The sequence below is a fragment of the Carassius carassius genome, chromosome 44 (genome assembly GCF_963082965.1).
Source record: "Carassius carassius chromosome 44, fCarCar2.1, whole genome shotgun sequence".
Lineage (NCBI taxonomy): Eukaryota > Metazoa > Chordata > Actinopteri > Cypriniformes > Cyprinidae > Carassius > Carassius carassius.
The window spans coordinates 21,161,076-21,187,638 of NC_081798.1; the positions used below are offsets into that span (position 1 = coordinate 21,161,076).

At 36.0% G+C, this 26,563-nt stretch overlaps 2 protein-coding genes across 2 annotated transcripts in view; both read right to left on the reverse strand.

The window, feature by feature from the left end:
- LOC132126715 (small integral membrane protein 7) overlaps positions 1 to 26,563 on the reverse strand; it is a 224,619-nt gene that overhangs the window by 165,936 nt on the left and 32,120 nt on the right. The window lies entirely within an intron of this gene.
- LOC132126714 (dysbindin-like) lies at positions 3,707 to 25,457 on the reverse strand. The gene is made up of 4 exons (XM_059538164.1): positions 25,177 to 25,457; positions 6,976 to 7,125; positions 6,234 to 6,377; positions 3,707 to 4,438 (listed from the first exon to the last, which is right to left on the reverse strand). Exons 1-4 carry the CDS (start codon positions 25,217 to 25,219, stop codon positions 4,176 to 4,178), a joined length of 600 nt encoding a protein of 199 aa, XP_059394147.1. The 5' UTR covers positions 25,220 to 25,457; the 3' UTR covers positions 3,707 to 4,175.

The window sequence follows — 26,563 nt, forward strand, 5'->3', positions numbered from 1 at the left end:
AATCAAGGCTGACATGAACAGTTCTGTGAGAGATCATCATAAAGTGGTCTTCCTTCTCTTCTGTGAAACAAGATAATCTCTACTTACTCTGTGTGCAATTAATATTGCTCATTAAACATATAATTAAGCTAATTTAAAATAAGATTCAGACCAGAGCATTTGAGGAGTAAATGTTGATTCAAAAAAACTCTAAACAAATGTACCTGGGAAGAGCTGATCATGGCAAGATTCGCTCAGACTCAGTAATAGCTCTTTTAGTTTTTAGGAAGGTTTGTGAGGGTTGGCTCTTAAAAGAGCTGTTGAGCTCGATATTGTAGACCTGAAAAAAAAGAACAGCATTATCTGCAAACAATCCTGTAAGACAGAAAGGAAGGAAATATTATTAATTACGTGTAACTTATACATTACACTGGGTTTTGTTTAGACCATAAAAGCAGCCTCAGTAAAGATGCTGTATAATTAAATGTTAAATGCATCCATTATTAAAAGCAAGTAATTAATAGCGAGCTATATTCATATGAATTCTTTTGATAGTGTCAGATGAGACAGTCCTGGGGCTTGTACAATATCAAACAAGTGTTAAACTGAATTAAGACTGTGATGTGCGACTGTGTTTAGGGTTCATTTTTAAGACTTTGACCCTGTCCAGATACCCACACTTGCAGTCTTGGCCACTTGAGAGTGTGTGTACGTGACAGTGTGTGCAAAAGACTGTTCCCAGTCTTAATAATGCCAAAACACAGCATCCTTAACACATACTAAACCTCTCCAATACTGCTCCGGAGCACTATACAACGCTTAGTGTATCCTATCATGCATCCTGTTTTGGAATAAATCGTCAGACTTTTTGCCAAGATCTCACAAGAGGTCACGGAAAGCTGTCCAATGTACAGTATGTGAAATATTGATAATTAGATATTAAAAATCTCTGTAAACACATAAGTGTCCCATAAGGCAGTGGCTCCCAATCCTGGTCCTGGAGAACCCCAACACTGCACATTTGAGATGTCTCCCTGATCAAACACACCTGATTCAGCTCATCAGCTCATCAGTGAAGACTCCAAGACCTCAAAAGTGTGTTTGTCAGATAAGAGAGACACCAAAACCGTGCAGTGCTGGGGTTCTCCAGGATCAGGATTGGGAACCACTGTCATCAGGTCATGAAAAGTTCGACACACACTTGTGGTCATCATGCTCACTCGAACACTTGGCCAAATACAGGAAAGACGTCAAATAAGTAATCAAGTGGTCAAGTGCAAAGATGGCAAGTGTGGGTATTTGGACAGTGCAACAGTTTAAGAAACAACAAATGCTGTACAAATGATAACAGCAGGAATGTTTGATAAAAGGGACAAACTATCACAGACTTACTGTTGCAAATGTCTGCCTCCGCAGCTTTCTGTCTTCTCCATTTCTGAAGGAATACCTCTCCACAAACACCACTGGGCTGACTGCTTCCTTTACGTCTTTTCAGCTAAAAATAAAAATAATAAGAAAGGGGAGAGAAAATAAAATTGAATTATATACAGAATGTTAATAATGATCTGTGAGCAAAATATTTAGATATAAACTGATATGAATGAACTGCAAGATGGAAAAATACTTTTTTTAATTATTTATTTATAATTTGTTTTTTGTTTTTTTGGATTTACATTAAAATGTATTAAAAGCATGGTACAGGACATGATTACTGTGATATCTGTCATATAAAAGCACATAAAAACACTAACATTACAGTGATACAAACATAGCTGGTTTGGTGATTATTGTATTGTTGTATTGATTACTAATATACCATAGAAAAACTACAGTTACTGTGGTAAAAACATGGTAAATGTCCCGTTTACTGTGTTTTAAAGGTGCTCTAAGTGATGTCACACATTTTTAGGCCAAAACATTTTTTGTCACATCCAGCAAACATCTCCTCACTATCCGCTAGCTGCTTGTCTCCTGAACACACTGTAAAAAACGGGGTCTCTCTAGACACCACAGGCTCCAAAAACAACAAGAAAAACAAACTGGGCTCACCCGCACCACAAAACATAACAAACTGTTCCAGCCAATAACCGACAAGAAAGATTTGGGGGTGGGGTTTGGGGGGTTAGTGCACGGATGAGGAGGAGGGAGGGTCTAGCTAGCCTACGTTTTGTTTGACAACAATTTGAACGTCAACGAGAAGTTACGACTCCCGGCATCGCTTAGAGCACCTTTAACTTCACATTTCATTTATTACTATTGTAAGTGTCGTGATTATCATGATTTTACTACAAATACAACTTACATCATTGAACCTGAAATTAATATAAAACGGATCGAAGGTCTATGGCACGTCACGTGACAGATAGAGTTTAATCACACTAATTAGCAGCTGTGTTCATTTATTTAAACACAATGAAACTCAAAGACAGCCGCAGATGACCGATATAATACAGCGATTAAACATATGGCGCTAATCTGATTAATAAAGAAGACAGAATACATTTTATAAAAGGCATTAAAAGAGCGTATTTACAACTACTCACCCAAACTGTGGAACTGATAGCAAGTATCGCGATGTGTGGTGCATGAGACTTCTTGAACGTGATTTCATAGCGATAAACATCTCATGTCCTCGCGTCGAAATTCTGACGCCAAAAGTTTCCCACTGAAAGCAATGAAGGTCGTAGTGCGTCGATATTTTGACGCCGAGAGGCACATTTTGCGTCATAAAAGTGACGCTAGGGGTGCTTGACCATGCTTTGGTTTTTGACACCTTTGGAGTGAGAATGGGTTGTGTGAAACGGTGGGATGTACAAATGCTCACAAGTCAAGACGTGTCAAAGAACTAATGTGCACCCAGGTTTAATTCCCCAACATCACACCCCTAACTTTTTAGTCTTTTGTCCTGATAAAGGCAAAGAAGTACAAGTTTTTTTTTTTTTATTGTGACAATTTTCATAACAGGTAAGAACATATTTCTCTCAAGTTCTCGATACTGTAATAAAAATTCACAAATTAGTTTAATATTTTATTTACATTAAGCTAGCATTTGTTGTATTGTCTTCTATGCTGTTTAAAAAAATCTAATAATCTAATAAATATTGCCATTAAGTTAAAAAAGAAAATAATAATAATAATAATAATAATAATGTAAAATAATGTAAAGATGCAAAGAAAAACTTAAATAGTAAACTCATCTAAAAATTACACTTATATTTTCTGTCTACTCTCCCTCATGTCCTTCGAAACCCATAAGACTTTAATTTGATCTCTCACAACACAAAGTGCTTTTTTTTAAGCGATGCATGCATGCTTTATATGAAAACTTGTCATGTAAATAATGGCTGACAAAAATACATAAAGCACATCCAACATGACAAACTCAGATATGCAAATGTGCATGTGACCAGCAAGAACCAATGTGATTTGTTCGATATCAACTTCCTTGTTTACCATATTTGATGTGCTCTATGCACATTGATCATAAAATGTCATCTGATAAAGTCTGACACCTATTAAATCTTTTTACAATATAAAGCAATTGTGACTTGAATTAAGCTGATAAATTCATACAGTAGTTTTATGATGCCTTTATGACCTTTTGGACCTTCAAAGTGTTGCATGGGCTTTTTATATCTTAGGTTTCATTACAAATATCTAGATTTGTGTTTGTGAGATGAATGAAAGTCTTGTTTGAAACCACATAAGGGTGAGTAAATGATAACAGTTTTCATTTTTAGAGTAAACTTTCCTTTTAATGATGTACAGTAAAAGCTTAATTTTCTTTAAGCAAAAAATCATTTTATATTTTGTTTTCTTTTGGAAATGTTTTCATGACTTACCACTTTAATTCAAAATGGTGATGCATTAAGTCTCTCTTCGGAGCAGTATCTGTCTTTGTAAAGAACATTGCAAAGTATTAGTGATGTGTATATTTATAAACCTATATTCCCAATGCAAAAGATACAGTAAAATGTTGGTAAGATGCAAGTGACAATACAAAAATGCAGGACTGTCAAAGCGTGACACTCCCAGTGTGATGTAATAGGGGTCTTGAATGAGTTAAATTACACAAGTGTTCATAAAGGTCTCTTGTAGATTGATTTATGGCTAAAACCAGTCAACCCACCCAAGAAACCGTCTTAAACTAGTCATGTTACACTTGCCAAATGGTCAGTAGTTAATGAGAAGGCAGTTTATACTGAGAGAGCAGACTGCTCTTTTGTGGCATCGTTGGCTGTGGCCGCTCCTGTTCGTAACAGGCTATCTTCATGCACGTCTTCATCATCTGATTGGACGACGGGAGTGTTGGATCCATCCTCATTGGAGGCCTGACTGTCACAGGTGGAGCTGGAGGAAGTGGACAACATACGGGATTTGATCTCGCAAGGGTCAGAAATTCTCAAGGACACGTCATTTCTCCTCAGTCCATCCTCTTCTACATCAGGGTGGCCAAGAGCTGGAAAAGAAATGTCTGTTTAATTTACTTGGACAAAACTGTTCACTGTGGCATTTTAACTACAAGTGCAGAAGATCTGAGCTACATGGCTTCAACATTCAATGAGTGACTGCTTCTTATGACACTTCGATAAAAAATGTTTAACAATAAGAGGGTGTTTTCTTTCTCTTTAATGACAATGCTAAAGTGCTCTAAGCCATTTTATGCAACAGCACAGAGAAAACATTCCTACTACTTGACAGAAGACACTGAAATTGTTCTCTTGAGAAATCCCACCTGTCTCTGTGAAACCCTTCAAGCCTTTTTCACACTGAAAGTGTTTAAATTGCTGCCGTATTTTTTTTTTTTCTTTGAACCAGTTAAGCGCAAAACCCCACCTCACAGCCAATTCTAAAGGAACCCATGTCAATACACAATTACAAGTCATCTGTAATAGTTCATCTCAATGGCAGTTCATTATCTGATGTCATTGCTAAAGGGAACCAGGCTATTATTTAATAATTTTTTTTCAAGCGACATCTTTTTGACTTCATCCTAAATAAAAAAAATGCGTGTAGGCCCACGCCCGTGTGTGTGTGTGTGTGTATGTGTGTGTGTGTGTGTGTCTTAATCTCCTATAACAGTTAAACACAAACCACACCCAGCAAACAATTCTAAATATTTTACTGATCATGTCTAGGGTTTGTAATTAGATTCCCCATCCAAATTGGCATTACAATATATTTAAGTTACCAGCCATTCAGAACTCCTACAATATATATAAAAAAATACCAGAAATAAACAAGACTATAAACAGAAATTGGTTTAGATTTAAATTTAAATATATTTATTATTAAATCTGATTCAGAATCATTGAACTGAAAGCTTTCAGCCAGTCAGTGTTTGTGAATAGGCTACAATAAAAATTATATATATATATATATATATATATATATATTACAGAGATTGGTTTGCATACTTTAAATATTTTATTCGGATCAAAGCAAGAGATACAAAGACAAGCATTCTGGCTATCTGCTTTCGTCAGTGTGCTTTGTTTTTCTAATAAAAAAAAAAAGAATTTTAAAACATGGCACATCTTGTCCAAATGTGTAACACTCTTTGTGCTTTGTTGTTCTAATGTTGAAGGCTCCTTTGGAGTACAACTTTTATAACCCACTAAACTGACTAGTGAGTTGATATATTTTACCATCCGCCCACATTTGACAGGTTTGTGGGTGTTCATTTCAAATCCTGGTCATGTCAGTAACTGCAGTGATTTCCTGCACAATGTTAAAACTATCCTAACCTTCTAAAACCTCTCTCCAGGTGACCTCATGAATGAGCTGACCAAGAAACTGGCTGTGGGATAGGGTTGCACTTTGAAAAAAAAAAACATGTTTGACTATAGTATCCAGGTGTATCGGGCAAATCACTGTCTACACTTGAATCATCATACAAACCTGCTAACTTTTAGATTTTTTCACGAGATCAGGTTAGTCTGCAAACCACATACTAAAAATATAATCTTATTGGTAGCAACTTTATCACTTCCAGCAGTACTTTTTGCTTTTTTTAGTAAAAAGTACTAATTTGCATTCTACAGGAAACCTTTTAGAAAACAATTTTCAACAACAAAGTGACATGAGGCAATAGAGACTGTCAGCAATGCTATGACGTTCTACTACAAATACCATAAGAGATGCAGACAGTGGATCCTTATCCCCAACCACCTGATACTGAAGTCAAGCAAGAACACCAACTAGCAACCTATAGAGCCCGTTGACAGCTATTTAGACTAGTTTGGAGTTTGTACCTGGAAGAGGGGATGCCAGTGAACCTTCCTCTCCGCTGGCACTGAAGAAGACATCCAAGGCCTCCTGGTCAGAGATGTCCATCAAGTCCATCTGCTCTAGCATATCGACGTTCACCTCCATTGATGAAATACTTCCTAAGGGAGCTGCAACAGGAGAGTCAGACATGAGATACAAAGACAGTTAGTAGAGGTAAATTTGGTGTACTTGGATACGTATAACCTTGTGCATGTGTACATAGATACATGTAAACTTATATGTGTGTATCGATAGTAGTGCTGTCAAACGATTAATGGCATCCAAAATAAAAGTTTCTGTTTACACAACATATAACTGTGTATTGTGTACTGTGTATATTTATATGTATTATACAAATACACAAATATATATATATATATATATATAATATATAATTTAGATTATATATTAATATATTTAATATATAAACAACATATTTTCTATAATATATACATGCATGTATGTGTATTTCTATACACAAAATAAATATACACAGTACACACATATATTATATAAAAACGTGTATTTTGGACAGCACTAATTAATAGTTTAGAATAGTTTTAAAATACTTTTTAAGTAAAATACAGAAATTCGGACAATTTTCTTTTATTATTATTTTAACGCAGTTAAATTGTTATAACATTATACTGTATATAATTATAACAATTATAAATTTAAAAAATTAAATGAAAAGAGTCATCCATTTATGTGTGTGTTTAAACTCACGTCTCTTATAATCTATCTGCAGGTGTGCAGAGGAAAGGTAGACATCGACATCGTGTTGAAACACCTCCTCGAAGAATCGTTGTCTCTCTCTCAGTCTCATTTGCTGGGTCGAATCTGCATCCGGGACTCTCTGCGCATGCTCTGTCTCAGCTACCAGCAACAACAGAGACAGTCACCTCACATACTGTTTATATCAAAACCGATAACAGAATATTCGTTAAAAATACATGTGTACACTTTCATGCAACAGTTAGTTCTTGTAGAATAATGAACAAGCTGCATTCTACAACCTATATATATATATATATATATATATATATATATATATATATATATATATATATATATATATATATATATATATATATATATATATATATATATATATATATATATATATATATATATATATATATATATATATATATAATTCCGCCAGCAGGGGGCATAAGTTACCACTTGAAATATCTACACTCACTGACTGTTTTCAGTTTGCGCCTGCTTACATTAAGATCTAACCCTAACCTTGACGCTATTCGTATTGTCCATAACCTCATATCTTTTTTAATGCAAATCGAATTCAGACCTTTGGTTCGAAGTTTTTGTTGTTTCTCTAAATTAACTAAACGTCTTCAGTGGTGTACATTTCAGCCAATACAGTAATAAATAGGAGTGCCCAATGAAAAGAGAAGATGAAAGTAACACATTTAGAAAGAGAACATGCTGTACTAAATAAAGAAACATTTGTGGAATAAATGAGAATGTGTTGGAGATATTATCTTGTATCTTTTGGTTCAGTATGGTTGTTACTCACAGGGCTGATAAACCTTCTTTGCTTAAGCCTCATTTGACAAGTTAGAAATACCAAACAAACATTTGTGTGTTTTCCTGACTGAGCTATGGATCTGTAGAGACAAAATCACTAAAACTTTGTCCCCAGAGTGCTTTTAACATCTTCAAAAGGGAAAACATGGTTAAAATGCACTAAAAGAAGTTGCATTAAAACACAATTATTTCTAATATCACAGTATTCTTTTTTCTTTATTGAGCTTTGTGTCATGTAGCTACACATATACTGAAACCTTAAAACCATGGTACTGCCACTGCTTTATTGAAACGCTAGTAGCCAGTAAGATGGCCTGTTATGATGATAAACATGTATTTGAAAACATGGAAGCAGGCTGACAGAGATGTTAGTCATTGGTCTATATACAGAGACCTCCCAATGCGTGGTAGCTCATCCACAAGGATCTCCAAATAGACAATATGAGTCATCTGCCACCCTGACCCCAGGAACCTACCAATAAAAACATGAACAACCAGTTCTGAGCAAAGCACTTCATTTTCAGCTTTCATTAGATGCAGTACATTAATATAATCACTTAATAGAGGCAGTATAATAGATCATATTCATTGTGTATTCTTTCATTACACAGAATCAGTACACACAAGCAACAATCAAGCTAATTATGGGTTGCCAGTATGACACGTTCAGCCCGACATTTGTGTTTCACTGTCCTTGAAAAGTGACACAGGAGCACACATCAGCTCAACTGAAATAACAGCCCTAAAGCTTGCACCATGGGTGTAGCGTGTTAGAAAATGGCATTCTCTTCCTTTCAAACGTCATTAATACATCCAGACTCACAGAGACAGTGTCCCGCAATTCAGCCATAATTAGAAGGCACAGGCTGAGCCTGAAATAATTGGATCTGCCTTTTAAACCTGGTCTAAAATAGGAATAATGTAAAGATTATCTGCTGTGTGCTGCGAGAGCTGGTCGCATTTTCAGCTGCTATCAGACGTGCACAAGGCCGTCATCCAAAGGGGTACGTGTGAACACCGTCCCAGCATTTTCTGCACCACTGATTTATTTTTATTTTTTTTCAAGAACAACAATATATATCTTGATAAAAATAATAATATTTGATACCCCTTCATCAGGCTATCATCAACCATAATGATATAAGTTCATGTAGAGGTCATACTCATGGAGAAAAAAAAACCTCAGTTTTATTTAGAGACCTAAACAGAGCAAAAACAACACATGTGCTGGTACTTACATGGCCAAAAAGAAATAAGAATGTCTGATAGCTTGTGATATTAATGTTTATAACAGTATAGCGGACTTCTCATGAACTAATCTTACATTTACTTTATAAAAATAAGTAACAATTTCAAACACACAAAAACAAAAAGACAGGTGTACAACATCAAAGTGGACATTTTTTTATTTATAAAAGGCCTTTTATTTGCTAAAATGTGTGGACAAGTTTTGATCATGTTTATAACTTAGAGGCTTTACAATTTTACGCATTAAATATGATACAGTAGGCTTTATAAGGTTAAAGAACCAATGCAACTTTAAAACAGACCAGGCATTCAGTACAGTGTTTATTAACCATATATAGGGTGTGGGAAAATGTACATTCACACAATATATACTGTATGAGTAACTTTCCAAAACAAACTGTCAACTCTTGTTTATGTTATAGACAGTGTACATCATTCATCACCCATGTTTGAGAAAATGTCTCTCATCGCTCCAAACCTGTGAGCATTTCTTTCTATTGTGTAACACTTTTAAAGAGATTTAAAAAACAAATGTCTCTTTGTTTTTAATCCAATGAGGGTGAGTAAATGATGAACGATGAAAGATACATACTACCCCTCTTAGAGACTGACAAAAAGAATGATCACAAATACAGGTGCTGGTCATATAATTAGAATATCATCAAAAAGTCCATTTATTTCACTAATTCCATTCGAAAAGTGAAACTTGTATGTTATATTAATTCATTACACACATACTGATATATTTCAAAAGTTTATTTCTTTTAATTTTGATGTTTATAACTGACAACTAAGGAAAACCCCAAATTCAGTATCTCAGAAAATTTGAATATTGTGGAAAGGTTCAATATTGAAGACACCTGGTGCCACACTCTGATCAGCTAACTAACTCAAAACACCTGCAAAGCCTTTAAATGGTCTCTCAGTCTAGTTCTGTAGGATACACAATCATGGGGAAGACTGCTGCTCGACCATTGTCACCTTGCACAAGGAGGGCAAGACACAAAAGGTCATTGCAAAAGAGGCCAAGCACATTAATAGAGAGGCGAAGGGAAGGAAAAGATGTGGTAGAAAAAAGTGTACAAGCAATAGGGATAACCACACCCTGGAGAGGACTGGGAAACGAAACCCATTCAAAAATGTGGTGGAGATTCACAAAGAGTGGACTGCAGCTGGAGTCAGTGCTTCAAGAACCACTACACACAGACGTATGCAAGACATGGGTTTCAGCTGTCGCATTTCTTGTGTCAAGCCACTCTTGAACAACAGACAGCATCAGAAGCGTCTCACTTCAAAAAGCACTGGACTACTGCTGATGAGTTATGTGCTCTGAAGAAAGTAAATTTAGCATTTCCTTTGGAAATCAGGGTCCCAGAGTCTGGAGAAAGAGAGGAGAGGCACACAATCCACGTTGCTTGAGGTCCAGTGTAAAGTTTCCACAGTCAGTGATGGTTTGGGGTGCCATGTCATCTGCTGGTGTTGGTCCACTGTGTTTTCTGAGGTCCAAGGTCAACGTAGCCGTATACCAGGAAGTTTTAGAGCATTTCATGCTTCCTGCTGCTGACCAACTTTATGGAGATGCAGATTTCATTTCCCAACAGGACTTGGCTCCTGGACACAGTGCCAAAGCAAACTCACCTGACCTTAACCCCATAGAAAATCGATGGGGTATTGTGAAGAGGAAGATGCGATTATGTCAGACCCAAGAATGCAGAAGAGCTGAAGGCCACTATCAGAGCAACCTGGGCTCTCATAACACCTGAGCAGTGCTACAGACTGATCGACTCCATGCCACGCTGCATTGCTGCAGTAATTCAGGCAAAAGGTGCCCCAACTAAGTATTGAGTGCTGTACATGCTCATACTTTTCATTTTCATACTTTTTAGTTTTCCAAGATTTCTAAAAATCCTTTCTTTGTATTTGTCATAAGTTATCTAATTTTCTGAGATACTGATTTGGGATTTTCCTTAGTTGTCAGTTATAATCATCAAATTAAGAAATAAACATTTGAAATATATCAGTCTATGTGTAATGAATGCATATAATATAAGTTTCACTTTTTGAATAGAATAAGGGAAATAAATAAACTTTTTGGAGATATTCTAATTATATGACCAGCGCCTGTAGAAACTCTTTACAATCTTTTTTTTTTTCCTAGTGTAGCAAAACCTTTTGGGTAGCCTGGGTAAGACTGTGAGGACTGCATTTCTGTTTAAAGAATTCATGAGACATCACATTCAACAGGAAAACTGCCACAGAAGGCAGTTGTGCAAGGTTTAGATGGGGTTATTCTCTCGCCTGGTGAGGACGATGGGAGGCATCCAGGGGCCACTGTGCTGTCACTCTGAATAACTTACCAGATCTGCACTCGCTGACCACCACAGCCAGAAAGGGCAAAGGGGGAGCTGGATGTCCATTTATGTTTCCATCTGACAGTGCTGTGTGACTCAGCACAGTGTGTGTAAGCAGGTGGCCAGTATATTGAAAAAGTAATACATACTGTATTTGTGATGGTTTACCTGCTATACGTAATCATTTTAATTCTCTTTTTGTAATGTGCTTAAATTAGATTTGAGGCATGACATAAAGCTTACATAATAAAAATTGTTGGGAATGAATATGAGACATGTCTTAAAGTTGTTTATTTGCCAAACAGCTATAATTATCTGCAAATCTGTGCCAGTTATGAAGGCATTCAAATGAGCTTTGGCGCTTATGCTATATTTCTATGAATCGTCATTATTGTTGCATGTTTTCATAGGTTTGTTAACATGTTGGTGATTTTACACACAAAGAAAGCTGTCTGGTAATGGCTTGCCCAAGCGGAAAAATGCACTGCTGCTACGAAGACTGAAACCCAAGTTGTGTATTATGCAAATTAACTAAATTAAATCCAAATTTAAAATAAAAAAAACTGTATATTTTCATGTTTTCACATGAAAAACTTCTTACACTTTATGACTTCTTAAACTTATTACACTTTATAGACAAGTACATACAGGTATGTTGAAGGTAGATATTATCTAGGAACATGCATGCATGTAAGAGTATTGTTATGGTTGATTGTCCAATGGTTGAAAATCTTGCTTGTGTTTTGTGTGTTTGTACATGGTATTTCCTACTTTATCTGCAATGTTCCCACAAAAATAGTAATACCAGTAAATTTTGACCTTGTGAGAATCAAACAGAATTATGTTTCTTTGGAAAATATAAAAATGCCTGTAGTTTTGTGTTAGGGGTAGGTTTAGGGGTAGGCTTAGGGTAAGGGAACTGAAAACACAGTTTGTACAGTATATAAACCAGTACGCCCCCACCCCTATAATGACAGGCATACCAGTGTATGTGTGTGTGTGTGTGTGTGTGTGTGTGTGTGTGTGTGTGTGTGTACTATGGACAAAAGTACTGGGAAACATGACTTAGGTCCCTATCATACACACAGCGCAAGTGTTTTTGCTAGTTTCAGCCCAACGCAGTTCTCATTTCCCCGTCCTGCGCCTCGTTGTTTAAATAGCAAATGCATTGAGCCCATTTGTGCACCATGGCCGTGTAGGTCTAAAAAAGAGGTTTGTTCAGGTGCATTGTTGGTGCATTGCTATTTTGAGGAACTGAAAATAAACTGTACCAAAGACCAACTCGAACGTCTAAAGTCTGGCACAATATTTTTTCTTTGTTATTTAAAGAGCGAATTAGTAATGTGCACCTATAGGAGGGTGCACAACGATCGTACACGTTGCTTATTAAACACACAGGGAAGCGCAGCAGCCCAATAAAGGTATTGTTTTTTTTTTTTTTATATATATATATTTAGACCATGCACCGACTGTTTTCCTGACATGCCCTGAGTGTACCTGCAGCATGCACCTAGATCGTTAAAATAGCGCCCTTAATTTTTTATTTCAAATGTTTCAGTTAGTCTCATTGCCACAGACAAGACTCTGGAGCAGTGGAAGCATGTTTTGTGGAATGATGATTCATGATTCTCTGTTTGACAGTCTGATGGCAGAGTCTGGGTTTGGTGGATATCAGGAGAATGTTACCTGCCTGACTGCATTGTGCAAACTGTAATGTTTGGTGTAGGAGGGCTGATGACATGTGGCTGTTTTTCAGGGTTTGGGCCAGGGCAAGACTTGGCCCCTTACTTGCAGTGAAGGGACGTTTTAATGCTTCAGCATATCAAGACATTTTGAACACTGCTGTGCTTCCAACTTTATGAGAACAGTATTTGGAAGGACTTTTCTATTCCAGCATGACTGTGCCACACTGTACAAAGTGCAATCCATAAAGACACGGTTGAATGATTTTTATAGAAGAACTTGACTGGCACACATTGATCTGTACTCAAACACATTTAACAACTTTGGGATGAACTGGAACAGGGATTCTCATCCAACATATGTACCTGACCTCATATAAGCTCAAAGGGTTGGTGTAATGATCAGGTGTCCCAATACTTTTGATACTTTTGTCCATATTATGCATGTGGGAAGGCACTGCCACTTAAATCTGCAGTCTGTAAGTTTTGCCTTTTTGTCACTATCTCTGTTTGAAAACTGCAGTTGCAGTTATTTGCAGAATTGTCTTATTTCCGTGGGCTTTCAGTCAACACACCAGTGTGGATATTCACTGTACTTCAGAATTAGATACTACGTCTTGAAAGTATATTTAAAATAAGATATTACAACAGAAAATGTCATCTAAACATGTACGTAACATGTTCCACAGTTTTGTTCTGACCAAGAGAAAAAATTATTTGACAATAAATCTCACTATCAATGTTGATTAAATCTAAAAATCGCAAAGTTAGCTCTGATCACAAAAAATGTAGCAAATGATTATTATTGTTATTATTATTATATATTGTTATTGTTATTATTATATTATTATTTGTTCTCAAATTATTAATTTTAGCATCAAGCGTGACTGTGTATTTAGTGTGTGTTAGGGTTATATGCAGATACAGTCTAATATCTAATTCATCGAAAGAAATTGTTCTCAACCTCAAAACCTCAAAACCTCAAAAAAAATTATATTCCTTAGAATCTGTTCTGAAATTATACGTTTAATTATTCCAGTTACCATTAGATGAGGCTATAAATGATCCACCACCTGCAGCATCCACACACGTGATAAGGCTTTCTACGACAGCAAACTCAGAAACCGAAACACTCAAATACTAGAAAACAGTTTTACAGACTTGCCTTTGTGATTCAGACTAAGGTAAGGACATAGTTATGTACTAACTATGTGGTTATGTACTTGCTAAATAATTGACTTTGGATAACTTTTAACCAAAAAATAAATAAATGCAGGTCTAAGGATTATAACAAATAAAAGCATACATTTAGAAAACTTTTTTTTTATAATTATTTCATGTACGATTGTATAGAAGCACATTCCTGTAAACCTGCAGAGACATACCAAGATTGTAGAAGGGCTTAATAAATCCCCTTAACTGTCACTCACGTTTTTGAACATAGACTTTATAGTGCACGATCCAAACTTAAATGTTTAGAATTCATTAATTAAAATATTTTGTAACATGATATTGATGTACCGTTTACATGGTAATGCAATGTCTGATTTTAAAATGTGTTTTAAAGGATGAATTTTGAGATTTTAAGTTTTCAGTTGATACATAATTTCTGATGATTTCTAAAATGTGATAGAGAAAAAGGCAACGAAGAAGTCTTTTTTTTAAACAAAGGTCAAAACTCCTGTTATAATGTAGATTTTTGAGGGTGCTCTCTTGTCATAAATTAATATATTACTTTTCCTACATAATTTTTAACAAAAACCATTGGTAAAATATATATTTGGGAGTCTTAGACCTTTCCAACGATATATAGTTTGTCAAGATTAGATTAGATTTGATTGTAATATAGTATAGTAAACGTAGGCGTCCCGTATTCGAGACGGGGTGACAGTTAAGGGGTTTTAAATAATTCCTTCACCTACAGTGGCATTCTATTATACAATGTCAAAGCATTCAACATGTAAACTTCTTTGAACCCTGCAGGGATCTCCTCTTCCATTTTTCCATGACATTGTCCAAGTTTAATATTTAAAAATGTACGACAGTGTTTATATAAAAGGTTGGGAAGGTTGAGCTACTTAAAACTCGACAGACTTGCCATGAATGTATATTGCATAACTCCGGTGCTATGGCTCTGTCCTTGACATCTGCCATGCGCATATTTGCATGTGTGCATGTGTATGAAATGAAAATGATGACTTGGTTCTTCTGAAATAACACAGCATGCCATTTAAGTGCTTTGCTCAGGGGTGCAGCTACAGTGTGTGTTTTATTCTCTGGCTTTCCCTTCCAGTCGAATCGCATCTTCTCTAACATGATCAAGAAAGAAGCAAGTCAGGGAAAATGTGATTTGACTGAGCTATTGTCCTTAGAAAACAAAATGTTGCTGCCCACTGTTGCACTTAGCGAAATACCAGTGTGGTGGGCATAGTGTTTATTCAGGTCAGCTGGCAGAACTGGCTGAGCTCATGAGTGTTCCTGACCTGTGGGTCACATATCAATTTGTAAGCAGCAATAACTACGTACTGTTCAGTTTATGTTCTCTTAATTGTATTTTTGGTGTGTGCTAATGCAAATACTGTTGTATGGACATAAAAGATAACTCATGCAGCTTATTTTTCTAAACGATGACTTAGAATGTGGGTCCAGGTCCAGCACACTCTCATAACAACCCTTGTGAAAAAGAAGAACACTTAAGTATAAAGAATACTTATGACAGAGATAATTTACTTTAAATTAATATACTTTTAAGACATTTAACTACACATTATTTACAATTTTATGAAAATATACATGACTTTAAATGTATATTAAATGCAAACAGTTGAACTGAAGAGTGCAGTTTTTGACCATGATAAGTACATAATTTTAATATGTACTGCAATATACTGACAGGCATTTATGGTTAAGTAAAATATACTTAATTTACATTTGCTTGTCATGCATTGAAATATATTTGTAGTTACACATTTGTAATGATGAAGTTGCAGTTTAGTATATAAAAAGTTATATCAAAGAATGCACTACATGGAAAATTATAATAAAGTACTTTGCATGTGCTTTAGTATGATAGTATGTAAAATAAGTATACCTCTTTTAAAGCACGGTAAATGTCATTAAAGTAAAATGTTTAACATCATTACAAAGTATGCTTTTAATTAAGTCACATAAAGCGATTCTCTCTAAGTACACTTAAGTGGCTTTTTATTTTATTAATTTAAAGCACAGGTTTTTTATATGAGTATTTGAATTAGACAGCAAGATCAACTTTATTCAAATATAGCTAGACTACTTTTTTCACAAGGGAAATCATCTTCTCTTGCCCCTCTGAGGGTTATAGTTATAGGTATGGACCTATATGGTAATGTTTCACCAACAAATTTGCAAACTGTCATAGATTTAAACTGAATAAATTCATATGAAATTGTCAGCTTTTACAATACTCTCATGAGTTTGAGTTGTGGGTCTTTTGACCTTTCCCATTAAAAAACACAGAGAACACAGAGAAAAGCAACCATCTAAGTACACCCTATAATAGAGGCAGCCGACCCCTACTCACGGAGGGCTACCTTCCTGCACACAGTATCAACCCTGCTTTGCCTGTTATTTACAGGAATATTTACAGGAATCCTGAATATATTGATTACATTTCCTCTTAAATTTAGGGTTGTAGTTGAACTGTACAGGAAGGAAGCCCTTCAAGGCTCAACTACCTTGCTTTAGAAATCATCATGCAAAAAAAAAAAAAAACACTCCAAAACTTTAAAATACTCTTGCATAGAAATACTCTTGTGACTGTTCCATAGACTGCCAAGTAAATTACACTGTCAAGGTCCAAAAAAGTATGAAAGTCCATCTGCCACAGAAAAGCGTAAGCTGCCTGCGTTCAGCTCATATTCTCCAAAATGGGGCTACAGTGATGCAGAGAGACACTGAGGAGTGAAAGTGATGAAAACGAGCAAGTAAATGAAGGTGGGTGTGCTGTAGAGCAGTATGCAAAGAGGTAGAAAAACACCAATATAAAACATATCCAACACATACACAGATAAAAACAGAAAACAGGAAAGTTACTCAGGAAAATATATACACTGTTTAATTATACTATTTATTTCAAAAATACAGCAGCAATATTCTGATGCCGGAACAAGGTTTTTTTTTTTTGATTTTACAAATAAAAGCTAGTTAATCATTGTGCAGATTTTCTTCATTTACTTTCGTCCGTTCGTCCGTTTAATTTGATAATACCTAGAATATCAAAATCAACTGCAGGCGGCAGATCCTTTTCCTATTTGGCGCCCAAACTCTGGAATAACCTACCTAACATTGTTCGGGAGGCAGACACACTCTTGCAGTTTAAATCTAGATTAAAGACCCATCTCTTTAACCTGGCTTACACATAACATACTAATATGCTTTTATTATCCAAATCCGTTAAAGGATTTTTAGGCTGCATTAATTAGGTAAACCAGAACCGGAAACACTTCCCATAACAACCTATGTACTTGCTACATCATTAGAAGAATGGCATCTACGCTAATATTTGTCTGTTTCTCTCTTGTTCCGAGGTCACCGTGGCCACCAGATCCAGTCTGTGTCCAGATCAGAGGGTCACTGCAGTCACCCGGATCCAGTACGTATCCAGACCAGATGGTGGATCAGCACCTAGAAAGGACCTCTACATCCCTGAAAGACAGCGGAGACCAGGACAACTAGAGCCCCAGATACAGATCCCCTGTAAAGACCTTGTCTCAGAGGAGCACCAGGACAAGACCACAGGAAACAGATGATTCTTCTGCACAATCTGACTTTGCTGCAGCCTGGAATTGAACTACTGGTTTCGTCTGGTCAGAGGAGAACTGGCCCCCCAACTGAGCCTGGTTTCTCCCAAGGTTTTTTTCTCCATTCTGTCACCGATGGAGTTTCGGTTCCTTGCCGCTGTCGCCTCTGGCTTGCTTAGTTGGGGACACTTCATCTACAGCGATATCGTTGACTTGATTGCAAATAAATGCACAGACACTATTTAACTGAACAGAGATGACATAACTGAATCCAATGATGAACTGCCTTTAACTATCATTTTTGCATTATTGACATTGTTTTCCTAATGAATGTTGTTCAGTTGCTTTGACGCAATGTATTTTGTTTAAAGCGCTATATAAATAAAGGTGACATTGACATTGACATTGACTTTCATGTAGAGTAGCACGTCAGGTCAAGTCAAGTTACCTGTATTTCTTTAGAACTTTACACAATACAGATTGTGTCAGAACAACTTCATAGTGATTAAACTGGAAATATTCAGACTCTGCTGTGCCGTTAGTCAGTTCAGTGTTTGGTTTAGTTCAGATTAATAACAGTGTGTGACGTTAATCAAACAGTTATTTTGCAAAAGGCAGCAATGTCATTATTCATTATTTAAGTGTTGATTCATTCGGTTCAATACCTCAATACCAGTGTTGATGCTGCAAGATACGATTTAGCTGTAAATCAGCTCGACAAAAGACAACAGTACCATCATCCTAATGCATTACCTTCAAGTTTCATCATCTAATGGTGTTGGTCAATGGGCCATATCAATAAATTACTGAAAATAAAGTGTAATTTAGGCCCTAGCTAAGCAAGCAAGAAAAAGAAATCAGTGGCCAAACTCCATCAGGTGACAGAAAGTGTGTCCATCACGTTAGAAAATCATCCAGTATGATCATTCATAAATCGAGTAAACACAACCACATGAGGATGAGATCACTCTATTTTTCTCTTCCTCTCTCAGTCTCATCTCTTTCTCACATCCATCCCCCTTTTTCAGACTGTGTTGTCCATTCACAGCGCAGTAGGCCAGGACGGCTGAGCAAGATGTGTTAGATCAATGCAGAGAAAGGCGGATTGTCTGTAAGGACTGATTTGTCATTCCCTGCATACAAGGCGAAGCTCTGTTTCCACCACACCCCACCCCAGCTTTCTTTCTCACACTGGGTCTCGCACCAAAGCATTCTGGGATTATGATCCAGCAGGGTACCGGAAAAGGCACAGCATCCATGTCATGCCAACAGTCCCAACCCTTTTAGACAAAAGTAAAACCATCATGTAGGTCTTGATTTTAACAGATCTTGGCCGCTTATTCACAGGAATGTATTCAGTTTGTATACATAGTCATAGGTTTGTTTAATTACTTACCACAGTAGGAATGCCTAAACCACACATCAACCTCTTCCAGGCATCTCACCCAAAACACTGACATTTTTCTTCTAGGAGGTGACTTTCAGAAGCAATTACAGACCAAAGGACAATCTAAAAAAGTCCACCACATCCCTCTGAGGACAGTTTGAAAACAGGACATGGGAAATGAACTTTCCAGATGAATGAGTTAAAAGTTCATATGTTAAACCTCAGGGACTAAAACAGCAAAAGTCTGTTTTACTAACTAAGAAACCATAGCTTAAAGGGATAGTTCACCCAATAACTATCATTATCACTATCATCATTACAATAACTAGTTTTTTCATAAATAACTCACCATCATGTCGTTTCAAACCCGTAAAACCTTCGCTCATCTTCGGGACACAAATTAAGATAATTTGGAAAGACATGAGGGTCAATCTCCCATTGACGAATGGTTTTACCCACTTTTGACAACAAGTATGCTAACTTTGGATCAAAATAGCCATTCTGGTGGTTTTGAAAGAAATTTTGATTTCAAACACACAAACCAAAAGCAATGAGAGCATTGGATGAAGAATGAGATATTCAGCAACTCCTTTGTATCATTGCAACTTCTTTTGGGCAAAAAAAATTTAAGTTCTATAATTTACATACCTTCATGTAATTCTGAAACCACAAGATTTGTTTTTTTCGTCTTCAATTCACAAATGAAGTTTTTTATGATACCTGAGAGAGTCTGTCCCTCGAGTGAAAATACATTCCACCAAAATGCTTAAATTTTTTTTTACGAAGAAATCGTAAAAGAGTTGAGTGGTTAAATGCATCTTCTGAAAAGGCTTGATCACTTCTTCGTGTATTAACATTGGTCAAAACACTGTTTTCTTCAATGGGTTTTAAGATCACCCATTAGACATAGTAAACTCACTATAAGACAGACATTTAGATTTCTCTTTTGATTCCTGCTTTATTTGTGAAGTATAAGGAATATGCTTCCATATGTATGTTAGCCTCAATGCTAAAAACATAGCCACAAATCTCCATAGGTTATTATAGGGTACACATATCCAGGATGTATAACAATGAATATGTTTATTTAACAAGTAATAATACTGATGAAATTCAAAGCAACTTATTGTAGGCCTATCTATGCATTACAAGGAAAACAGCTGATCTAAGGCTGTTATCATGTCCATGTACTCCTTGGGTCATCATGGTTATGTAACACTAAGACTCAAGCACAATGTGATGATGTCACAGGTCTGTTATAAAAGATGTCATGTCTACCAATGTCATGATCTGTCAGGTCATTTGCATCTGCCGCTGTTTGTTAGCTTTACTGATCTCTGACCTGCTGTGCTTTCACAATGCCATCCATCAAACTGCAGACAGAAGCATTAGCTCACATCATGTCAAGAGTGATGTTAAAGGAACCCAAAGATGCTTCCAAACAGATAATAGACTACATGCTGAACTTAGAGGGACAACATGATTCTCTTGGAGCCATGGAATAGTGGTTAACAAAGATCCATTGACTGACAAATCTGCATTCATGACGGTAATCATAGTTTCAGTCTGGTAAGGTTTTCCTAATCCTGTTCATCCTTATCACATCAACTTTTTTTCCAGTCTGTACACATATCAGTGCAAAAAGGTTTTAAAAGGCATCTCTGACTTTAGCGAGTACACGTGAGGTGAAGTCATGTTTTAGTAATCTTATTGCTCATTATATTTGGGTTCATTATGCCATGGAAGCCGTACCAAGGTACAGCCTATAAGATGAAAACATAATTAGGATGTTTCTGCAACTACGAGCACTTCTGACTCTCCAAAATTAAATAAAAAAATAAATACAAATAAATCAACCCCTGTAAATTTTTTATTTTACCCAACAGAATCTGACATAAAAAGCTCAACAAAATTGCTTTTTCAAATTTTGTGTAGCTTTGTAATAATATACAAAAAAATAATAAAATACAAATTAGGGTTTTCTCTTTGCCATGTAAAATTAAGACATTAACCTTAAATGTCAATTGTTTCCATACACACTAAAAATAACATATTAAGCTTTTAATGACAGATGTTGCAATTCCAGTGTGTAAATTATTTTAATGTGTTTTTTTTATTTTGTGCAAATAAAAACATGAACAAAAATTTGACATCTTGTGTTGGTAAGGATACAATGTTAAAGTGCCATGAAATCAAAAACAGGCTACTGTAGAGTGTTAGAATCACCAGCTGGAGTGCCCACGAGCTCCGCCAGAAGGCAATCCACCCTGTACCTTTGTCATTCACCCAGAACCCCATTTCCATAATCCTTTGCCCGGACTCATTTGCACACATCATCATTGCTAGCACCTGTATTTCATTACCTCATTAGCTCACAGCTGCCTCATATTAGGAGGACTATAAAGATTCCACTCACACACAAACACATCACTGAAGAGTGTTAGCCTGTAGCATGTTTGTTCTGTTATCTAGTTTTATGATTGATGACTGCCTTGCCTGACCTTTGCCTGTCTTGTGGTTTTCTGTTTTGGATTACCTTGGATAAATTGTTTTGCTGGTGTTTGATCCCGCCTGTCTGACTACACTCTCTAATAAAAACCTTGCATTTGGATCCTCAACTCTGTCGCCACCTCCTTCTTTAAATAGAGAACAATAGTAAAAGAAACAGAAAAACAGACTGAATATTTGTCATTTAATATACAGTAATATACTGTAAACCTTGAACTTGTCTCTACCACAACACCTAAATTTGCTGCGGGAAAGACATGTTGTGGAAATGACATTTTTGCTGATATCGCAGCTAGCAAGGTCTACTACATTAGTTTTGACTCTGACGCATACTCAGAATTCATGCTCTGCATTTAACCCATCTGAAGTGCACACACACACACAGCAGTGAACACACACACACACCATGAACACACACACACACAATGAGCATCCATTTATGCTGCTGCACCCGAGGAGAAGTTGGGAGTTTTGGGCACCTCAGTCATGGTATTGAGGGTAGAAGAGAGCGCTGTACATTCACTCCCCCAACCTACAAATCTTGACTCAAACCCGCAATTTTTGGATTACGAGTCCAACTCTCTAACCATTAGAAATACCCATTTATAAAATATCCACTGTTAAGTTATATTTAAAAAAAAAAAAACGTGGTAAATCATTAATCATAGTAATATATTTAAAATAATTAACTTACAGATTAACTATTCAAATGTAAATACGTGTGTGTGTGTGTGTGTGTGTGTGTGTGTGTGTGTGTGTGTGTGTGTTCTTCTTAAACAAAAAGAAGTACAAATACATTGTTATACTAAAAAATATCTTCATAGTAGAACCATTTGTTAACTTTGGTTCTTGGCTTCAGTCCTGCTTGGCACCCTATTCATTTTCTTACTATTGTGCAAATAATACAATTAACCACATTTAAGTGTCTAAGTATTAATATTGGGTATTTCTGAAAGTTTGATAATATAACAGCAGCATAAATAGTTACTGTATAAAACAGAAATCCCCTGTCATGCCATGTGTCAAATCTACACGCATCTGTGTGGTTTCCTAAACTTACTGAATTATTAATAGTGGGAGTTGCTTTTGTGTGTGCGGAATGTGTGTGAGATTTAGAAATAAGGAAACAAAACCCTAAAGGCACCCCAAATCTCTCTAGCGATCTGACAATGAAGTCATTCGCACACGCTAACCTCCTAGTCACATTTACTTCAGCTTATTAAATAAGGCAACCCCCAATTCAGCTGTACTGTTTAGAGAAACTAAGATTCGCAGTAAAGTACCACAAAGAACAGTGTGAGTGGAACAAACTGAGAGGAATTTCTAATAGAGTCCACGAGATGAATGACTTGATAATGAGTCATAAGGAAAGTATGAAACAGGGAGTAGAGGAGTCTGTGCTGTCAACTAAAAGGAATGTTATCTTTTTCTCTGATGTCATAAAAAAAACTCCAAAAGTAAGTAGATGAAATGATTCCTTGCAACTTCATTCAAATTTCTTCCCATTTTTATGCCATCTATCTTCGATCTTCAATCTTTCTCGATTTCCGCATGCTTTTTACATTGAATAACATCAGATTATTAACTGATGATATTCAATGTAAATTATATAAAAATTTTAATCTATCTATCCATCCATCCATCCATCCATCTATCTATCTATCTATCTATCTATCTATCTATCTATCTATCTATCTATCTATCTATCTATCTATCTATCTATCTATCTATCTATCTATCTATCTATCTATCTATCTATCCATCCATCCATCCATCCATCTATTTATCCATCTATCTATCTATCTATCTATCTATCTATCTATCTATCTATCTATCCATCTATCTATCTATCTATCTATCTATCTATCTATCTATCTATTTATCTATCTATCTATCCATCCATCCATCCATCCATCCATCCATCTATTTATCCATCTATCTATCTATCTATCTATCTATCTATCTATCTATCTATCTATCTATCTATCTATCTATCTATCTATCTATCTATCTATCTATCTATCTATCTATCTCTCTTCACCATATTTTACCATATGGCCTTTTGACAAATCAGAAACATTGTCATAATCATTAGTCACACAAGCCAAGACAATTAGCAAATTCCTAGACAATTCCAAGACAAGTACCGTTCCTGTAGAGTCATTCCACAAAACCTGAATCACACCATCTTAAACATCTGGGGTGCAAACCCTTAATCTCTCTGTGACATGGACATTTTACTCATAATTAGAGCAAAACTGAAAGATATTGATATTGAATTCTCAAGTGACCAATCTAATTTCTAGTCTCACTCTCCAAGCATGTTTGTGTGTGTGTGTGTGTGTGTGTGTGTGTGTGTGTGTGTGTGTGTGTGTGTGTGTGTGTGTGTGTGTGTGTGTGTGTGTGTGTGTGACCAGTGACTGTGGGAATTTGGCTTGTACCCACAGTCCATCTGCTAAAAATGGCAGAAAAACAATCCCATTTAGAAGGATTTCAGTCAGGGTACACACAACAAATCTAGAACCAAGTACGTCTTTGCTCTCTAAGCTTTGGCAGGTTCATCAAGTCAATCTGGCTCTTTAAATGTGTGGCCAAAACAATGACTGAAATGACCTGAAATACAAATTCTACATAACATTAAAAAACAGACCATTTTACATAATATTTCCTTATTCAGCCAAGGAAGTGATGAGAACAAATAAGGGAGGCCTATTTAATGGTCTTATTGGCGATGCCCCAGGGAAAATATCAAGAAATATGTTTTGACTTACATACTCATATGTAGATTATGTGAATGTTTACTTGAATAAATAATTACAAAAATGGCTGTTTTCAGTAGCAAGGATTTGTCAGAGATTTTGTGTGTTGGTTTAAAAAAAAATAACAAAACTTATATATATATATATATATATATATATATATATATATATATATATATATATATATATATATATGTATATTCTATCAAACTTAAACTCCAATATCAGCATATATTAAAAAATGAACAAATCAGCTACATCACAAATCCAAGCAAGTTGTCACAGGTGTTTTAAGTATTTTTCATAATTATATAATTACGGTGGTTAAATATTGTGCACTGTAAGTACAACATGTACTATTGTACATTATGCTTCATAATCATTTGTTTAATAACAGTTAAACGTATTGGTTAGTGAAGATGGAAATGTTCAAGAGCTGTGAAGACTTTATAGTTTGTATCTTGTAAAAACGATAATCACAAATAAACATACAATGAGAAAAATTCACTGGGGTAAAAATGTGACAACTAGTCTTTCTTATACATATTATTTAAGAACACAATGACTCTTCTGTTATTTAATGACTGTTCATCTGTCGTGCTTATTGTGAAGCCAAGTTTAAGAAGATGAATAAAATAAGTGGACTAAAGGTGAAATACTCACATGGCAGACGTTTGTTGTGGAGGTTCGTCCCCTTTGAGCTCATGACTCTAGAGTGACAGAGATGCACAGCTGTAAAACTACCAGCAGCTTCAGTCAGTCTGCCGTCCCAGAGCAAGACTGGACTCTAGTACAGCTCATCTCCCCCCTCTCTCTCTCTTTCTCTTTCTCTGTGAGGCTTTAGGCTGTAGATTCAGTCGTGCACGTCCTCTGCAGCGGCGCTAGTGGCCGTATCTCTCTGCTCAGACCCAGATCTGAGGTCTAGGGCAAGTGGATCATACCAAATCCAGCCTTGCAGGAGGAGGACAGTAGAATTTATAGATGGGATCAGACAGAGAAAGGAGGGAGGGCTTATGTAACCACAGAGGAGGTGCTAAGAAAACTAAAGCCAGCTCTGGCTCTTTCTTACATGTCATTCCATGAAAGGAGAACCATGTTTCTGTAACATCAGGTGATGTCCACTAAACACTTACTCTTTTTAAATGAACTATAAACTTATTTTGTGTAAAATTTTAAACTGAGAAGTCCAAAATGTCCTCACTAGTGAAACCTGTTGATTACCAACTAGTGAATTTTAAACCAAATCATGTTTATATTTAAATCTAATGCTTTCTGGTTTCTGGTTAGGGAAGAGATAATATTATTAACCTGATTTAAAAAAAAAAAAAAAAAAAAGCTTTTATGAAAAACAAACTCAGAAACACTATGGCCACTCTCAAGTTTATGAGACTTTATTTGAGTTTATGAGTTTATGAGAACAAGTGTGTGTGTGTGTGTGTGTGTGTGTGTGTGTGTGTGTGTGTGTGTGTGTGTGTGTGTGTGTGTGTGTGTGTGTGTGTGTGTGTGTGTGTAGTAATTCTTGACAGTAGGTAGTAGAAAAATAGCAGTCAATATATAACATATACATGTCAGTTTCAATGCAGTTTATATATTTTATGGAATACGTACCCTTGTGGAGTATGTAATGCATTTGCTTGAGAGTGTGGAGAGCTACAAATTAGACAAAGAGTTTATAATTCAAGTCAAGTCACCTTTATTTATATAGCGCTTTGTGTAATACAGATTGTGTCAAAACAGCTTGATTGTGTTAAGCAGGGGATACGTGCGCTGATAATCCAAGAGGACAACAGAAAACACTAAGTTTTTCAGTTAAAGTAAGTTCATTGTTGATTCAGTGTTGTAATCATCCAGCTCAGTTCAGTTCTCCTTAAATAGTGTCTATGCAATCAAGTCCACAACATTGCCAGAAATTGTATTCACAACTAAACAAGCCAAAGGCAACTGTGGCAAGGAACCAAAACTCCATCTGTGACAGAAACTGAAAAAAAAAGGTTACCGTTATATATATGTCTGTGTGTGTGTGTGTGTGTGTGTGTGTGTGTCTGTCTGT

Bases quoted from the DNA above. Each gene is read 5' to 3' on its own strand.
- LOC132126714 (XM_059538164.1), bottom strand. From the start codon at position 25,219: ATGAGCTCAAAGGGGACGAACCTCCACAACAAACGTCTGCCAT. The intron at 7,126-25,176 runs GTGAGTATTTCA...TGTTGCTGGTAG, and splicing joins CCACAACAAACGTCTGCCAT to CTGAGACAGAGCATGCGCAG. The intron at 4,439-6,233 runs GTACAAACTCCA...TTTCTTTTCCAG, and splicing joins ACTGGCATCCCCTCTTCCAG to CTCTTGGCCACCCTGATGTA.